The 19,434-nt window shown below is 36.1% G+C and overlaps 1 protein-coding gene across 4 annotated transcripts in view; it reads right to left on the bottom strand.

The window, feature by feature from the left end:
* Positions 1-19,434, bottom strand: part of LOC129748667 (GTP-binding protein Di-Ras2) — a 454,908-nt gene that overhangs the window by 51,091 nt on the left and 384,383 nt on the right. For all 4 annotated transcript variants that reach the window (XM_055743338.1, XM_055743341.1, XM_055743342.1 and 1 more), the window contains one exon: positions 14,654-15,364. In XM_055743338.1, coding sequence (XP_055599313.1) covers positions 14,654-14,742 — 89 coding nt within the window. In that variant the 5' untranslated portion in view covers positions 14,743-15,364. The remainder of the gene's footprint in view (positions 1-14,653; positions 15,365-19,434) is intronic.

The raw sequence follows: 19,434 nt of genomic DNA, 5'->3' as shown, positions 1-19,434 counted from the left end.
TCGCGATGATAAACAAAATACGACGGCCAAAGCGCGACCCCGGAGGCTATACACGACGATGCTGACGAAGTTTGACTGCGTGGTAATGGACGACGAAACCTACGTCAAAGCCGACTACAAGCAGCTTCCGGGACAGGAGTTTTATACGGAAAAGGAAGGGGAAAGGTAGCAGATATTTCCAAGCACATGAAACTGTCAAAGTTTGCGAAGAAATATCTGGTTTGGCAAGCCATCTGTACCTGTGGCTTGATATGCAGCATTTTCATAGCTTCCGGGACTGTCAACCAAGAAATTTACGTGAAAGAGTGTTTGAATAAACGTCTGCTGCCTTTCCTGAAGAAACACGGTTGTTCCGTACTGTTTTGGCCGGATTTGGCATCTTGCCATTACGGTAAAAAGGCCATGGAGTGGTACGCCGCCAACAACGTGCAGGACAAGAACAAGAACCCTCGCAACACGCCAGAGCTCCGCCCAATTGAGAAATACTGGGCTTTTGTCAAGCGGAACCTAAAGAAGACCAAAAAACCTGCTAAGGACGAGCAGCAGTTCAAGGCAAACTGGTTTTCTGCGGCGAAGAAGGTGGACAAGGTGCCTGTACAAAATCTGATGGCAGGGGCTAAGCGTTAGGCCCGGCAATTCGGATTTGGAAAAGCGGAAGCCTAACTGAATATTTTTCCCGAATTTTATACTAATTAAGAAATTTAATTTGATTTTTTAAATTAACGATTTCACCGATTTACACGTGTTTTCCCTTGACCAAATTTTGACCTTATCACCTTTTAATGCTTCTTAATAATTTCTACCCACTCATTTTTACCGTCTTTCATTTCTTCTAACTTTCTATCCGTCAATAAGATTTCAAATTCCTAAGATATCCCTGCTTAATGAGGAAATCATTATGCACCGAAAGAGCCGATTTATTTAGTAAAAAACTAAATGAACTGAAAAGAATATGATCAGTTCTTTCTTGTTCGAAACTTGGAGTTCGAATAATGGTCCTCTTTACATTGAAAAAACACGATTTGAAGATTTCATGTAATTCAAATTTGCATATTTAAGTTACTATTTTTTTTTTTCAAACGTTGAATATGAAGAGAAAATTTAAAAATTCTGAAAGTTGTAGTATACCTTGTTTTAAGTATGAAAAACAATTTGGCGTAACAATGGCATTAATTAATAATTTTCGCTCTTACACTCCTTTGGTTAAGGTTGCCAGATTTTTTTCAGCACGTATCCAGGCCGAACAAATCTTGGCGATTTTATCAAAAAACTTGGCAAAATCCGGGCATTCAATTCCAAAATGTCGAGCCAAAAATCTGGGCGAACTTGGTCAAAACCCAGGAATAATTCAACACAAATCAAGAGAAAAAATCTCTTAATTATTTTTTGGACTTTCAAAAAACTTTTAAAGATTAGGGGAAAGTCGGGTAAAACGGACACCCTAAGGTAGAATCGCAATAGAAAATCAGATATTGCTTTTTTCGTCGCAGTTTTCTTGCAGATAGGCTGTTTAGGTTGTTTGCTATCGTATTAACCATTGGAGTAAGTAAATTTCTTTCATCAAGACTGTTTTTATAGTAATCTAAAACATGCTTGCAAATCACACTTTTCAATAATGGTCGGGTAAAACGGACACTGCTCAGAAAAGGTAAATTATGCCGCAAAAATTGCTGTAAAAGTAGATATTTTTGTGAGTTAAGTATTAGAAAACGTTTTTAAACCAAAATGGAATCAACTGGTCGGAGTCCAGAAGCGAAACAGTGTGGTTTCGGAATTCCGTATTTTATAGGCCCTTTCTTCGCTGGAGATCCTATTTTTACAGTTTTTATGGCCTGTTTGAGATGGTGAGTGCTTTTCGACCGACAATTGCTCTTGCCAAGGTCTTTTGAAGGCATATGGAGGATCAAACCGATGAAAAATTTAAAATACCTGGAGAAACTTATGTGTCCGTTTTACCCGACCTTGAAGTGTCCGTCTTACCCGCCTTAGCAACTTTTTTTTTCAAAACGTTTGCTGTTCAAGCCCTTTGACAGAAATTCTCTGATTTTCCTCCAGATGGTTAGAAAGAAGCCTAATAAACACTCTACCTTTGAAAACGGTTGAAATTTTCGAAAATTTTGCGAGTTATGAACTATTTAATGAGGAGAGAAAATTACATCAAATTATGGATCCTCAAAGTTTTTGTTTGTTTTGTTTACTATGATGGGAGCTTGCTTGCTATAAATAAACAAAGGTTCTCGAAAGTGTTGAAACACTTAGGCGAACATATTCCCATCATTAGATTTGTGCCAAACATTGTAATTCTCGAAATATTGAAAGTGTCCGTTTTACCCGACATTCCCCTACAATTATAAAATTTGCTCAAAATTTTTTGTTTTGGACGCTTGAATAGAAAATATTGAAACACAATTTGTATTTTTTTGACAAATAAAGTGAATAAATCCGGGCAAAATCCGGACTTTTCTTCAATAAAATCCGGGCAACCGGGCCGGACCGGACTTTTGTCAATTTTTTTTTATAAAATATCCTGGCAAGCCTGAATAAATCCGGGCAATCTGGCAACCTTACCTTTGGTACAAAATGCCTCAATTGCTGTTCTTCATTGGGTTTTCTGAGTGAATTTGAATTTTCACTGGAAACTGTTTCTTGAATTCTCAATTTAGATCAACTTGAAATGTAGATCGATTCATAAATATGGTTCTCTTGGCCGTAGGAACGGGGTAAGGGGAGATTTGGGGTATAAATCCCTCTTCCTCTAGAGTCCAGAAAATAGAGTGGTATAGTACTCTACACTCAAAATTTGAAATTTTTATCAAAATTTGGATGATTAAGTAATTACTGGATGGTTATTTAATAGTTACTAATTTGTCTCAGAACTGATGTCTAAATCTCGAAAACTAAATCCAAATCCCACTACAGTTTAGAAAAAATCACTTATTGATTGAAATACAGTTCTGAATATGATTCCTTTCAGAGGTTGTATCATCCAGTGCTGTGTCTCAATTCAGATTCTCAATTTTCAATTCGATGCATCATTTGAAATTAGAAATTAAAAATTGTATTGAAATCCTGATTCAAATTGGGAGTTGCAATTCATACATAATGCGATTAATGATTTTCATAACTCATAAGTATTTTCAATATTTGGATGATAATTTCCGAATATGAAAAAAAATATATAAGAAACTATCCATTTTTGTTTCATATTCATATTCGAAGTTTTTAAACTTATTTCTTTTGCAGAGATCAAACAGAATGGAACACGAGTGCAGTTGCGAGGAGTAGGCGTTGACTCGATGGCAGTGCACGCGTTTTTTCTTCGCTCGTGAAAATTTTGTCAATTTTTCAATTTAACAGTGAAATTTTTGGAAAATTTTGAGAAAGTAAACTAGATGGCCCGCGGATTTGTGCAACCGGATAAAGTCCAGTAGAATTGAAGGCCGTGTTTTTTTTAAGCTCATTTGAAAGAGCGTAGAACACGAATGAAAGCTCTGTCATACTTCCGGAGGTTTCTTTTGCCAAAAGAATGATGTGTATTGGCATGTGCTGTATGTTGCAAAACTTCTGAATTCCTGGCTATACGGCGGATGTTGGTGAAACAGTTTATGAGCGATTTTGAACACGACCTCGAAAAAAGCGAAAAACTTTTCCCCCGAGTTTGGTGGCGATATGTAGATGACATCCTCGCCACGGTCAAAGAACGATATCTCCCACAAACCCTGGAGCTTTTGAACTGTCAACACAGTTCGATAAAATTTACCGTGGAGAAAGAAATAGATGGAAAACTTCCATTCCTCGATTTGTTAATCTCTAGAAAAGATGATAGCACGGTGAAATTTGGGATCAACAGAAAACCAACATCCACCGATCGCTACGAAACAGCAGACTCCAATCACTTCGGTGCTCAACAACAAGCTGCGTTTCACTCCATGGCACATCGTTTATACAACATACCTATGGAAACCAGTGAGTTTAACAATGAAAAAGAAAAAATATTATCGGCTGCAAATCTGAATGGATACGACAAAGAATTTGTTCATAAAATTCTTCGCAAACACGAGAGGAAAAAGTTCCGGAATAATGCAACCACGTTCAAACCAGAAAAAGAAGAATCTCAAAGAGTCAGTTTGCCGTTCTTCCCACCACTGACTAACGATATTCGAAAGATTCTCTCTAACCATGGTTTGAAAGTTGCATACAAAAGCTCCAATACCTTGAAAGATCGGTTGGTGTCACTGAAAGACAAAATCCCACCGGAAGAAAGATCCGGAATTTACGAGATTCCGTGTGAGACTTGTCCAGCAGTTTATATTGGCCAGACAAGACGAAAATTTAAAACACGAATAAAAGAACATAAAAACGCTGTGGACAACAACAAAACCAACGAATCCAGCGTAGCCGCCCACGCATCGGAATCTAACCACTCTATAGATTGGGAAAAGGTTAGATTAAAAAAATGTATACGCAAAGCGTCACATTTAAACGCCTGGGAATCCATGTTTATAACAACATCTAAGAGGCCTTTAATGAACGAGGACGACCCGCCAATCATATCGCCTTTTTTCAACTTGGCCAACCAAAAATGATATGACCATCCTTCGACGAATTTTATGCAGTAGTATGAAGCTGTGTTAGTGTTTTTTCTTTTGAATTACCAGTCGGACATCGTCCTGTAGATGGGCAACATCGAGCCCGAAACTGTAACCTCCTACTCGGTTACAACCTGCATTTTATGAATTTCGGTGGCAGTTTTGCCCTGATAAACATAAAATGTAAGTAAATGTAAATATTCACGCTGTAAAGAACTATTATTATATACATTTAATTTAAATGAAATAATTTTGGGCATTTAAATAAAAGTTAGGAGAATAGCAGATTTTTTTCCGTGTAGCAGTTCAGGGTGACTCAACTGCTAAAACGTCCAACTGACACATGTCACAACAGAAGAGCGAGATGGCTACATCGCCTCAGATGACGTGGCCCAATCAGATGCATCGGCTTTGCCTATCTCCAATTCAGGCGGAGTTTATATAAGGCCTAAGCACCGATTGGCCGGCCTCTTTGATACCTTGGAGTTCGCGTCCGAAGTGTCGTCCAATCGTTGTGCGCGCATTTGATCCCGCCAACATCCGTTTCCGTCAACCAAGCGTCGTTTCCGTTTTGGGACCTTGGTTTAAGTGCTCAGTTTGTTGAGTGAAAGGCACTGTGCAAACAGATTTTAGTGCCCGCGACTCCAAGAAGATTGGACAGCCGTCCGTAACCATACGGCTTAGTACACGCCGTCCGTCAACATACGGCAGGACATTCCCGACCGTACGACAACCCACGGCTCGGGAAAATATCGAGAACTGCGGTTCTTGGTTAGCTACAACCATTACCGGATAAGGATTCGAGGTCAAGATAACTTCCGCCCTAACGCAGAAGGCAGGCAGAGGGCCAAACGACATCACCGATCGTTGGTGAACTGGGCCGAAGTTCACGGACAGCGATCCCACGTGGTACCACGGCAGCGATCCCCGGGGCAACGAAGTGTCCAGCATCAACAGCAGCAGATGGTCTAAGCAGTGAGTCGAAAAGTGTTTATTTTTCTAATAAAACTCTATTTTCCTCTTAATTTTTAAACATTTGCGAATATTAAATTATTTTTAAAATTACGAAGAATATACTCGATCTTTATTGCACCTTTAAAAAAATTTGTTTAAAACTTTACTTGCGTGCATCGAAAGAATTAAAATACGGGTTATAACTGGGTGGGAGGTAGCGACATCGAACAGGTAAGTGAGTGATTTCCTAGCTACGACGAGCCGACCCTGAGATTGGCTGGAGTCCGGAGCTAGCCGAAGGCCTAGTTTCAAAACCGGTCGACAAGAAAGGTAATTTTAAATCCTTTTATGTTAGTAAGAACGTTAAGTGTCGTGTCCTGTAATACGCCGTATATTATATGTGTAGTATAAGTTCTTACGTTGGCACAAAACCACTAAAATGAGTCTGATTTCGAACTTAGATTTAGAAAGAATATTTAAATTCGAAAACAGATCCAAAATTTGAACAAAATTCTGATAAAGAAAAAGATTCGGATTGGCTCGTGAATGAGTTATGCAATCTAGATAAAAATATCAAGATGATTTTTTGGTGCGGAATTCAAATCGCAAGGGATAGAAGACTTATAATTTTGATAGTTGATGAAATTTCAAAATGTCAAATTTTCATCCCAAGCCTGTTTTTTACACAACTCAATTTAACATTATTTGTCAAGTGTTGTTTTACAAAAAATACCGGAATTTTATTTCAATGACATCATCTACAGGATTTTATTTGCAGGAAATGATACATGAAATTTTAACGTAAAAATTTTTGTAGATAATGTCAAATTTCCGTATTGCTGAACTTTATAAATATTGAAATTTTTTTTTCCAGAGTCAAATTTCTAACTAAAATCTTAAACATGAATCAAGTTTTCAAGAATCAAGTTTGAACCGCAAAAGTCTCAGCTCTCACTTTATCTTTTTGAAAATAAGTTTTTGTTCAAAGATTTATTGAAATGATTGAATTTGTCCAAACATTTTGTTGTTGAGTTTTGTTTATTTATAAATTTTATATGAGCATAGAATAAGTTTGATCTAAAGAAATTGAAGGCTTTCTAGAAAAAAATTCTTTTGCTCAAATCAAAAGCCTTAAGCAACTAGACTCTTGAGCATTTTCAACGCATAGGGGGTGTATTCTAGGGCGTATTTTTAAAAGTTACTTAACAATACGAAAAAAGAATTCAAAAATGAATAATTAAATAAGTACCAAGAATAATTCGGTATCAAATTTTGAATACAGCGAATGCGCAAACATTGCTGTTTCGAGAAAAACGCGTTCAAATTTTGACAGCTCCATAAGCTCCCAACAAAAATATTATTTTGTTTTCTTTATTTCTCGAAAATCCAATATTCTTTAAAAAAAACTTTATACCATCGAAATGTAGGAATTCGAACGTATTTTTTGACCCAGTTGATAACTCAGTTTGTTTACATTTGGCGCATTCGCCCTATTCAAAATTTGCTACCTAGTTTTTCAATTTTTTTAACTCATGCATTGTGTGAGTAAAAATTTTATAGAAAAAAAAAGTCAACAAGACCCTCCTCCTCTCCCATGAGGTGCAGTTAAACAATTTTACGTTTAATTTTACCGCCGCATTTTGTTTAATTTATCGAGTTTTACAGCCTTTTTGCTTTATAGATATGAAATTCGCCTTGTTTCTTTGCATGCTGGACAAACCAGACCGTAGAATTGACTTTTAATCGAAGTATTCGGATAGCGCTTATTTAAACCATAAAAATTCTTTATCTTCATGGAATCAACTATCTTCACTTTTATTCAAATTTTTGCTCACCATTAGATCTTCTAAGCAGGACTTTCCAAACGATTTACCACACGAACTTTGGTCGTACAGTTGATTACCAGCTGCTTTGGGATCTTTCATGTTTCACGAACCCACCATAGAGTTTTGGCAAACGAACTTATTCATTGAACGCTTTCTCAAAAACCGGATGGTCAGAAATTTTAGCACCTGTGAACATTACTTTTGTAATGTATCAACTGAGCTCAATGAAAAGACGAGCCATGTCTAAAAACTAGAATTTTCATCTTTGCTCGGCCGGCCAGCATCATGGTTGCTTTATTGCAGTTTGTACACTACAACATTACAGTGTAGTTTTAGAGAAAATTTCATAAACCATCCATGTATGCAAATGTTATTCACAAAAGAAAGTTTTGCATTTTTTAATCTCCTTATTCCAAAAAAAAACCGAGGATCAGAATAAGAACCATTTCATTGTAAACGTGGCAAAAGTACAACTTTCAATCAAATCGTGTAGAAACATACAAAAGAAAACAAATAATGAACTAAATTTATAAAAACTTCATTTCAACGTTTGAAGTCAGTGTTTAACTGGATTGTTCCCAAATGAATATTATATTTTAATTCGCATTAAATGTTTATCATTAGATATATTTCATTGTAAAGTTCAACATGGTTATCTCAAGAAACGCTCAACCGTAACGAACCTAACAGAGTTTGTATTGAGAACCTCACAGTGGATGATGCAAGGTTTTCAAGTTGACGCAATATATCCTGACATGTCCTAAGCCTTTGACGTAATCAATATAAACGCTCTACTGTCGGTATTAGGCAAGAATGGAATAATCGGATCCTGTCTCCAATGGATTCGTTCGTACCTGATCGAAAGAATGCAATACGTCCAACTAGAGAACGTGAGATCTACTTAGTACTTTCTCGGTCAACAGTGGTGTTCCACAAGGGAGTCACTTGGGACCCCTTCTTTTGATCGCTGTTATGAACGAATTTCCTGAAGTGCTGACTGATGTGTTCGCGCTGGTTTATGCCGATGATTTAAAAATGTTTTTGCCTATTCGTCACCCGAAGGATTGCGTGACTCTGCAAAACGCCTTGCACAGGTTCACAGAGTGTTGCAGTAGATTCGGCCTAAAGATCAATTTCTCGAAATGTAACGTGAGAACATTTTCTCGGAAAATAAGCAATATCACTTATGAATACCGCTTTGAGAACGATTTCATCATTGTTCGGCAAAGCTCAGTGAAAGACTTAGGATTGGAGTTGGACGCGGAGTCCACTTTTTCAAAACACATCGTAAAAGTTGTAGCAAAGGCAAATTCTATGTTCGGAATGGATAGTAGAATCTGTCACGAACTGGATAATCCCTACACGATTGTCTCAATCTACACTTGACTAGTTAGGACCGTCATTGAATATGTCGGCATTGTGTGGCGACCGTACTACAACATACACAACAACAGGCTAGAGAGAGTTCAGAAGAAGTTCTTGAAATACGCTTTGAGAAACCTTGGGTGGCAAGCAGAAATGCCGGAATATCGAGTCTTGTGTATATTACAACGCAAACGTCGATATTATTCAACTAAGCATGACCAGAGAACAAATCAAAATTAGAATTGTGCAGTGCTCTTTTACAAATTAACAATTACTCAGTTATTAAGTGTCATTTATATTATAGAATAAGATAAAGGGCTGAAGCCTAGGATCTAATCAATAAAACTAAACTATGATTCATCTATTAGTTCTTGTGAGTCAGTAAATTATTTGTTTTCCTTAAAAAAATGTTTCGTGGAAGTACCATTTATGGTAGCCCAAATCAAGATAAAACTAAGCTTAGTAACAACTTACCAATTTTGTAAATTGTTATTTTTGCTCCTCAGGCTCCAAAGGTTGCCGACCCCTGCTCCAGACGATGACGGTGCCAAACACACCAAGTCTCGTGCTGCTGCCATCGACAAACACATTCCAAGATCCTGGCAGCAGTTCTTCAGTGGTCTTCTGGCTGGTGTTCGGAGAGCTTTCGAGGAAGCTTCCAAGAATTCCCACGTTTTCACCCCCCAGGGCAGGAGGCGCCTGGCACAGCTTCTTGGGAGGTGTAAGATTGCGCGACCGCCGCGTTCCACCCACCCACCAGTAATTTCCCCATCCACTGATCGCAAACATACATTTCCAGCTTACCCACTTAAACATATCGGAGGAGTTCGAGTACAGATTGCCGGGGTCGGTTCCAAAACCAACGACGGGCTCCGATTTCCAGTCAAGTCATGCATTGGCCGTGTTGTGTAGACTCCTTCTTCCAGGGTGATCAATATTGGCTGCTTAATGCTTGGCTGAGCTAGGTCAACTCCCTCTCAATTGAGTAGGTATTGGATGAGGGTGAGCTCTAAATATCAGTCACCCCGATATGGTTTGGAAATTTGATACGAAAACACATCCAACAACGCTAGGAAGCGAGGGCAAACATTAATCATTCGGTTATGCACCCGTGGCATCCGGTGGTATTTTGTTGAAATTAGTATACAGTAGCTCAATCGATTGAAATTTTAAATTTAAGTACCGTCAAACGGGGCATCATGCAACAGCGGGGTTGGATGCAACATTTGGATAACACCACACTGATTCAATTTTTAATTTAATGTAATGAGATAAAGGTATCTTTTAATGATTACAACATGCCGATGACATAATTCGCAGCATCCTGCGATAGTTTTTTAAAGTTTTTGATTTTCATATAAAATTTAAAAAATCGAACAATAAATGTACAATTTTTAACATTTTTCGATGCCGTAAAAAACTATACCCAGTATGAAGGATTGGCTTGATAATATCACCTACAAACTTTATACTGGTTTCCTCATCCTATACCAACACTATTGATGTAAAAATAGTTTTCGATAAATCACTCAATTTTTTTAAATAAATATTTTTATAATTCAGTTACCAGTGTGGGGTAAAATGCAACAAAATGCAAATCAAAGAAACACCTTGTAAATCTCATATCCAAATGCTGGAATATGATTGTTTTACATCACGCGTTTGTCAACACTGAAATTTCTTTCATCCAAAATTTTTTTTTTAATGATTTCGGCTTTTTCAATTTTTAGTACTATTGTTTTACCCCTAAATGTATGCAACACCCTAATTTTCAGAAAAAATGTGAAAATAAGTTTTCACAAAACAAAAAATCACAGCAAATGGTGTTTTCATGCGTAATAATCTTGAACTCATCGCAAATTCATCAAAAACTATACATTTTCATACGTTTTCTCAAGATTTCTTATCAAAAACATAGTTTGTTGCAAGTTACCCCATTTTCTGAGGAGGATGAAAATCGCATGTTTTTAGAAAATTAAAAATAACTGAAGGATCCAATAATTTTTCTGATTACGCCAATTTGATGTACCGTCAACCTTGAAACTTTAAATGCATTAGAGGTATGATTAACTGTGAACATAAAGTTTTTAGAAACCAATGAAATTGAAAATTGTTGCATGTTGCCCCAGTTGACGGTACCTATCGTTTTTTTAAATCAAAGTATTTTTCATATTGTAAACATAAAAAAGGCCTACTTATGAGTTTATCATTTAAGTTGAAATTTAAAACATTTTGAAATTTAACAGAGAAATTTACGATGGATTCTCACAACTATTGAACCCAATATTCGCGAGTAATGTTATCGTTTACTGACATGGAGGTATAAGGAGTTCGACTGATTTGCAAAAACTTTGAACTAACATTACCATTTTTCGTCAATTTTTGAATAAAAACATAAAAATTTAATTCGAGCGATTTGCTGTTTTTTGAAAACTCACACCAAAGAAATGTAAATTTGAAGTTTATTGAGCACACATTTGCAAGTAAAATTCCATTATCCCTTAGACTATCCTTAAGTTTAAGATAACTTTGTGGCAGCTCATTGAAAGCCCAGAATTTTTTTTCGTTTTTTCGAGATTTTTTTATTTGATAAATCGAATACTAAATTAAATTGATCAACCAAATACAAAGGGCTACCCCGAAGCAAGGGTTAACCAATCAATCGAATCTAGGGAGAAACCGATATTTTAAAGCTTTAAAACTACATTTTAAGTAATATAAAAAAATTTCCAACTACAAACCAAATTCAGCCTATTTGAAACTCAATTTATAGGCTTTCAAATGTTCAAAACAGTTTTCAGATATTTTAACTTCAGATTTAGTCAATGAAGATTATCTGCAAAAGTTTCATGTTGATCAAAGTTACCTCTATGATGAAAGTTCCCCAAGTTTACGGTACATTTTATTTTATAAATTTTAAATCTTATTCTTCCCGATTAAAACTACTGAAAACTTTTCTGAAGATGAATTCAGTCTACTGTCTTCAAATACCCATGTTGTCTGCGTAGAAGATAGTTTCTGGTACCTTCGAATAAAAATTGTTAATAAATAACGTGCAAACATTGCGGAAGAGGTACGGTCTAATTTGAGCTGCAAAATGCGAAATTGATTCTCATTTTTTCAATACCCTTAAAGTCTGCTTCATTTAATATTGGAACAAATTCTTTTGCTCATTGTGGCGCTCCTAGTGGACGGATTTGGAAACTTTTTTCACCCACGTGTCGGGAAATTCATTACCTTTCACCATGTATTTATGTCATAACACCAAACGATAGCATTTTGTAAACAACCGCCATGGAAGCCGAACGGAGAGATCAAATTGTGCACAGTTTTCTTGAAAATCCATTGTTGTCGGCATCGAAGCTAGCTAAACAGCTTAAAATGCCCAGAAATACCGTGTGGCGTGTTATCAAGCAGTACAAGGAAACATTGACGACGGCTCGGAAGCCGCATTTGAAGCGTCGGAGTGGAACTGTCGACCGGAAACTGCGTGGGAAAGGCCGTCAAGAGGAATCCCAATCTTTCAGACCGCGATTTGGCCAATAAGTTCCAGGCCGCTCACAGTACGGTGCGACGAATTCGTCTCCGGGAAGGAATAAGGTCATTCCGAGCCAGCAAACAGCCAAATCGGACGCTGAAGCAGAACAATGTGGCCAGAATCCGTGCTCGAAAGCTGTACGACCAAGTGCTGACCAAGTTCGACGGATGTATTCTGATGGACGATGAGACCTACGTGAAGGCGGACTTTGGGCAAATCCCAGGACAAAAATTTTATTTGGCGACGGCTCGGGGGGATGTACCTGCAAAATTTAAGTTCGTGTTTGCGGATAAATTCGCCCGCAAGTACATGATTTGGCAAGGGATATGCAGTTGTGGACAGAAAACCAAAGTCTTTCTCACTGACAAGACAATGACATCAGAAGTCTACAAAAAAGAGTGCCTACAGAAACGGATTCTCCGTTTATTCGTGCCCACGACCGTCCAGTAATGTTTTGGCCGGACCTCGCAAGCTGCCATTACAGCAAAACGGTTATGGAATGGTACGCAACGAACGGGGTCAGCGTAATACCGAAGGACCTCAACCCCCCAAACTGCCCCCAGTTCCGGCCGATAGAGAAATACTGGGCAATCACAAAGCGGAGGCTTAAGGCAAAGGGAAAACTTGTCAGGAACATGACTCAAATGAAGAACTGGTGGAATCAAATCGCCAAAACGGTGGACGAAAAGGGGGTGCGCCGCCTAATGTGCCGTATTACGGGAAAAGTACGAGAATTTCTTCGAAACAGCAATGAATAATTTTTTTAATTTTTTTTATGAAAGAGTAAAGAAAATGCTACATTTGTATGAAAAACAAATTATGAATTCGTTAATAAATGACTGAACTACACGCAATTGTTTGTGTTCCAATATTAAATGAAACAGACTTTACAAATTCCCAAAACGTGAAAACGTCTTTCTTTGAAAAAATCAAATCTTGAATGAATTTGTGTCTTTGTTTCATTTAATTTGGTGACTAACCAGAACAGCTTTTAAGAATTGAAGGGAAAATAAACCTTTTTAAACAGTGAATAGGAAGGAAACCGGTAGAATGCACCTGTTTGCTCAGTGAATTCTAAAAAGGTTTTTTTAAAGGCTTTGTTAACCACACTTCACCATCCTAGTGTCTTTAAAGTTGAAATTTTCCTTTTTTGTAGGTTTAAAAACGATACAATATAAACTATTTTACTAAGTGAATGAAAAAATGATAAAATTTACCTTGAAAGAGGTGTGGAAAAAAAACCACCCAAGTTACTCAGTAAATCTCGCCTTTTTATTATTTTCCATGTAAAATAATATTTTACAAAAGATATAAGTGCAAACAAGTTTACTTCGAGAAAACACGCTTTACAGCTATTGTGTTTTGCCATTTTCCTTTTTTTAAATTTTATATTTTTCTATAAAACATAAATGTATGTAAACAAGATTTAAAAAATATTAAAAATTAATGTAGTTTTTAATATGAAGATCCTTATAAACTCAAAATCTATCATTTTTGCACCATTTGGCTCAAGAGCCTGATTTCATAACGTATGTAGTTTAAAAAAATTCCAGATTTTTTTGCCGATTTTTAAAATGACTAAGGTTTTTTTTTTGTGATGGACCCACAGGCCTTTGGGTCCTTTCTCCACCCCATACGCTTCTCTAGAAGTTGGAGGGACAGTTTATCCTATGGATAATTTTGTTTGCATTATTTTATATAATTCTGTACGACTTGTTTGTCTAACTCCCGCGTATGTACATCGCCGTACAATTTTATATATGGTATTTCGCCAGATCTTCATCACAAGCATATGATCCTTTTTAGGATAAGTCAGTTATTTCAAATTTTCTGTTTAACGTGTAAATAATAATATTTCTGTGGTTTGCTTTGACCGTTAAGGAAACGTTTGCGACTACAAGCGTTTTACAAATTCGGAAAAAGTTATAATTCGACACACCCTAAATATGTATTGACCTCAGAATTTCTTGAGTAAAATTTCTTTTGATGAAAAATTGGGAAATTAAAAAAAATGCAAAAGTCATAAATTATGATGAGTTTCTATCAACTTTGAAGGGTTTTGAAGGAAATAAATCATATAACACATATCTTTAAATCTCCCTATGCATAAGATTCGTATCAAGTTGAGGTTGTTGGGATGACGTCAAAATCTCTCGTCGTCTTTAACGGAACCGTTTGTTCTTCAAAGAATCTCTAAGTTCAAAGCCCTTCTCTTGGGGATAAAACGAAACCAGGCTCCCGGACAATGTTTAAGATATATTTATTCCTCAAAGACAACGGAGCTAGATAGAAGTACCTACAACAGAAAAAAGTAAAAGTAAAACTAGAAACGGAAAACATGATGGTGGCCACGCTTGTTCCCTCCCGCATCGCACACTTACTTGTCTCGTTTGGGTTTATTCTCCGGGCTGTCGTCCTTCATGAACGAAGGCTGCAGGCTAAAGCGTCGCCTCAGATGTCGTCCCTTCATTTTGTCCAGTTTGGCAGCGTCGAGATTTACCCGCCCGAGGGAGGTAAATGCCCGGCAGGATCTCGTGAGTTGAGCTGAGCTGATCGGTGGTACTGGCTTGCGTAGTACTTTTCTGGTCACTTCCGGCTTGGCCCGATGGCTGTCGCGCTTTCTCTTTCACTGACTGTGTCCGCTTGCCCTTTTCTGGTGGGTGATCAGAAGAATTTCCGGCAAACAGGCAGCAAAAGATTCCCTGCTTCTCGTCTGGCAATTAATCTGTCCGATGAGGAATAGTGTCCATCATTCCGGGTCAAACAGGCAGAGGCTTCTCCAGTTATCCTTCGAAGTCAAGCTGCTCGAAGCTCGAGCCTTATTTATTCGAACTGTTGTAGGTGGGTGATGCTTTATTAATTATTTTCTTATTTTGTCTTTGAGAACAACAACTGGGTGGGCAGCAGAGCTTTCTTCAATGAATCCTAACAACTTCTGGGATTGGGCCTAATGGGGGTGGTGTTTTTCGTCTGTTCTTCCAGTTCTACTTTTCATCCGAAAAGCCTAGTTGGTGGATTGGGCCTTCAACAGCGGCAGAAAGTCGAAAACATTCGTTTTTATTTCTTCAGGGTGCTGTCGAGAATTGTTCGGTCTGCGAAATAAATGAGACAGATGAAAAGAAGATTAATAAAATGATTTGTTTCACGTGTTCCTTTGGATGATCTTAACAGTATGTTATTTCTGTTTCTCAGAATTGGTACCAAAATGGAGTGTTAAACTGCCACAAGCATTATTTTCTATACGTATCTAGAATATGTTAAAGAATTTAAAGGTATTTAGTTAAATCTGAGGTTTCGAAGGTAATCTGGATTCTGGATTTAACTATCAAATTCGTGACGATGTTTAGTTTGGTTTTTACTGTATTTTACATGAACATCTACAACTTCATTTTTTTTATTTTTTTTTCTTATTCCTATCCTACTGCCTATTAAATGTACGCCCTCTTACAATTTGAAGATGAGAAAGTAATCATTACTTTAAACATTAATTTATAAGTTTTGCACATTCTCAAATCATGAACGGATGAGCTCGGTAAAAAAAACTTTCCAAAAAAAAATCGACCTTTGCAAAATTCCAGATCAATCGGATCAATCAAAATGTTTTCAATATCTTTTGGCGTTGTATTTGTTACAGAACTGTTTCTATTTCAGCCGTATGTGATAGAAATTTTGCTATTTTTGCATCACAGCAAGCGAAATTTGAACACGTGTTGAAAAAAAACTTGAAGGCCGCAGAGCTTGAAAACATTTCTGCATGGTAAAATTTTCAAAATGTGCGACAAGTGTCAAAATTTCTACCACTTTTTCCCAACACGAGTGAACGTGCTCTGAGGGGCCCCCTTAACTTGTATTAGTAATAAACTAAGCAACCTTTTTACTCAGCGGAACAATTTGAAAATTAAAATTCCTAATATTCGATAAATATTGATACCTCCAAAATTGAGGGATCTGGATGTGAGATTTAAAATCCATAATCAATAATCAAACACAAAGCAATATTTCAGAACAGGCAACCAGAATCTTATGATACCTTTATTTTCAATTATAATTTGATACCTTGGCTCTGCAGGATATCAGAGAAAAAAAAATTAAAATAAGAATAACGCATCAGAATGGACCGTTAAATGAAAATAAAAATTAATTATGATAAGTTTTGAGAATTCTCATAAATTTTGTTTTCGTTTTTTCTCAAGGGGTCTTTCGAATCATAAAAATTTGAAACAACAAAAAAAATGAAAAATAGAAATAGAAATACAAAACCAAGCATGCTTGGGGTGAATGACACCATTGTTAAAATCCCGGAAATAAATGAATTTAAAGAAAAAAAATACAAAAACGAGTACAAAAAATTGAGTTATAATTCTTAAGTTCAATCTAGAATCACAAATCAGAACTACAATTTGATTCAAATTTCAAAATTTGGAATTTTTTTTTTCAAATAAGTTCTTATGTTTCATACAAGAATAATCTATAGCAACTAGCGTTTCAGAAATGATTATTTAGCTTTGAATATTGAAAAACATATGACACATGTACGAATAATATTATTCTGCTAAAGATTATTTTCCCAAAATTTTAGTTTGCAATGAATTGCGATGTACATATGTATTGAAATTTCACTTTGAGACTATTGAGATGCCGAATTTTCTCAATAAACCAAACCAAATCCAGATTAATCACAAAAGGAATAAATCAAATCATTTTTTACATTTTTCGGTGCCCTCTTGAAGATTTATTTCAAAAACGATTTTTTGTGAACTAGAGTTTAAAATTATTATTATTTCTTTTCAGAAAATTCCATTTTCGTAACAGCTACACTTTTAATCCGTTTCTTTCAGATTAGCTATATATCCAAAATATGTGTCAAAATTATATGCATCCTCTAATGAGAGAAAGGTATGTAGATATTCCACCATGGGTGCACGGATTCACCGCAGTTTCGCCAACGTATGCGCCTAATTGCATTCTTTAGATTAATAGTTCGGCAAATCTACAATGCAAATAACCACATACCTGATACCATGCCATTAATTGCACGAATGTTCAAATTTACTCAAATATCAAATTTTGAAGTTGTAATATATAACTTAAAAAAAATCTTTAAAATGTAAAATTTACAAATGTTTATTGTTCTACATTTAAAATTAATTAAGAAAAACGAACTTGTAGTTTCTCAAATTTCCGATGAAATTACCTTTATTCCATGTATTTAACTTAATATGAATATTACTTTCAAAGTTTGTTTATTCCGAAATTTTCAGCTCTTTTTTTTCTAGATCTTTAAATTCCAAAGTGTTCAGGAGATGTTTTATTCTATAATTTATACAAATTAAAATTTTCATCCAGTCAAATTATCAAATGTTTTAAATATTATTGGAATTTCCAAATTGTTATCCATAAATAGTTGCAATGTTTTTCGATAATATTCGTAACGAATAGACTCTGTCCTAACCAGGCTCAGTTTAAATCATTTTCGAATGATACTTCAACCTCTTCTCCCTTGACCATTTATCTTAATTTCCTCCTTCCTTCCTAATTAATAGCACTTAGATGTTCATGAAATATAATTAATCAACGTTACCGCGAGACAGTGATGTCAACCTTCCAGATTGTGTCTGGATCTTCCAGACTTTTTGGACTTTCAAGACATTTTTGAAGTTATCCAGATTTCCCGAGTTTTGACATTTCTTCCAGACAACTCCAGACTTTTGGGTTAGGGCATAAATTGTTCTAAGAAACTATGAAAATTCAAATTATGTAGCAGGAAGTTATTACAATTTATGCATTCATAAGTGTTCGGAACATATTAATAATGGCAAATGCTTGAAGATGTCTGTTAAATTGAGAGTCAGACAGAGCACGTGACTGATATCGTGAAGAAACATACTATTGCAACATTGGAATCTGGGTACCATAAAAAAGGTCATCACTGTCGTACTTTAACTCATGTCTCACCAAACAAGTCAAGTATTCGGACATTCAATGAATTTCCGTTTTTGTTTAACTTCCAATACGCGACCATTCGATTCAAAATTCGTTGATAGACTGGCTCGACACTTCATCGCGATTGGTCTTGGGCCTGCTAAAAAGAATAAAGCTTGCTCTTTACTCTTACACAGATTTCCATAAGAATCACAGCTAATCGGAGTGAAATTGGAGTGAAGGCTATTGTTTTTTTTGTTTAAAACACGATAAATCGTATACCGGGATTGCGAGCGAGTCCATCGCCCATACGCTTTCTCATTTTTACTTTCATGATTTAATATTTTCGCTCTCATTCTTTCAATGTTTTTTCTCAGGTACGTTCACACATATTTTGACTTATACACGCTTAAATGTGTTGATTGCATATTTCATAATATATGCTCATAAATAAAGTTTACAACAAATTCATATTTTATTCATGAATTTTCTGTTTACTTCTTTAATCACTACAATCACCTTCAAAACTTAGGTGTACAGACATTTCCAGACATTTCTTCCAGACTTTTTTGAAAAATAATTGACAACCCTGCATGAAATAGGAACCACCCACGCCACTCACTGGAATTCACCCAAATCTAAACGACAAAACGACTCGAATTTTCAAGCATCTCAACGACAACCCAGTTTTCTTTTTCCTTTTTACTCATTTCGAAAATCAATCACGCACTTCGTATTCGAAGAAATATCTCAATTTTTCCAAAGAACATTTTCCTTTCAAAAACTTGCGGAATTTATTCCTTGAAAAAATCAAACAAGATACGTCCCATTTGATTCAAAGTTTTCGATTCCGAACATGCTTTTTTCGGAAATAATTGAAAAATATATGGGAAGTGAACAGTAAGAACAGCCATAACTCCATTTTCCGAAGCGTGCTGGGGCTCAAACAGCTTTCGTTGGATTCCTCAGAAAAATCACACAAGGTAGGTAGAATTGGGGAGAATTGTACAGAACGCATCAGCGAGGTATGATGGCCTATGCAACTAAATTGCTTAAATACAGGCTACTATGACTTCACATTATATATTTCTTCGCTCTTTTTGTTTAAAAAAACCGGCTTTTCAGTTTTTTATGTAAAAAAAGCACCATATAGACGTAAATTTGAAGATATTGAAAAACTGTATGGAGCTGGGTTAACCGTGTAAATATTATCGCTTCCTATGCAAGGTTTTGTCAATAA

The sequence above is a fragment of the Uranotaenia lowii genome, chromosome 2 (assembly GCF_029784155.1).
Source record: "Uranotaenia lowii strain MFRU-FL chromosome 2, ASM2978415v1, whole genome shotgun sequence".
Lineage (NCBI taxonomy): Eukaryota > Metazoa > Arthropoda > Insecta > Diptera > Culicidae > Uranotaenia > Uranotaenia lowii.
Note: the sequence above shows the minus strand (reverse complement) of the source record. Positions and strands in the feature narration are given on the sequence as shown.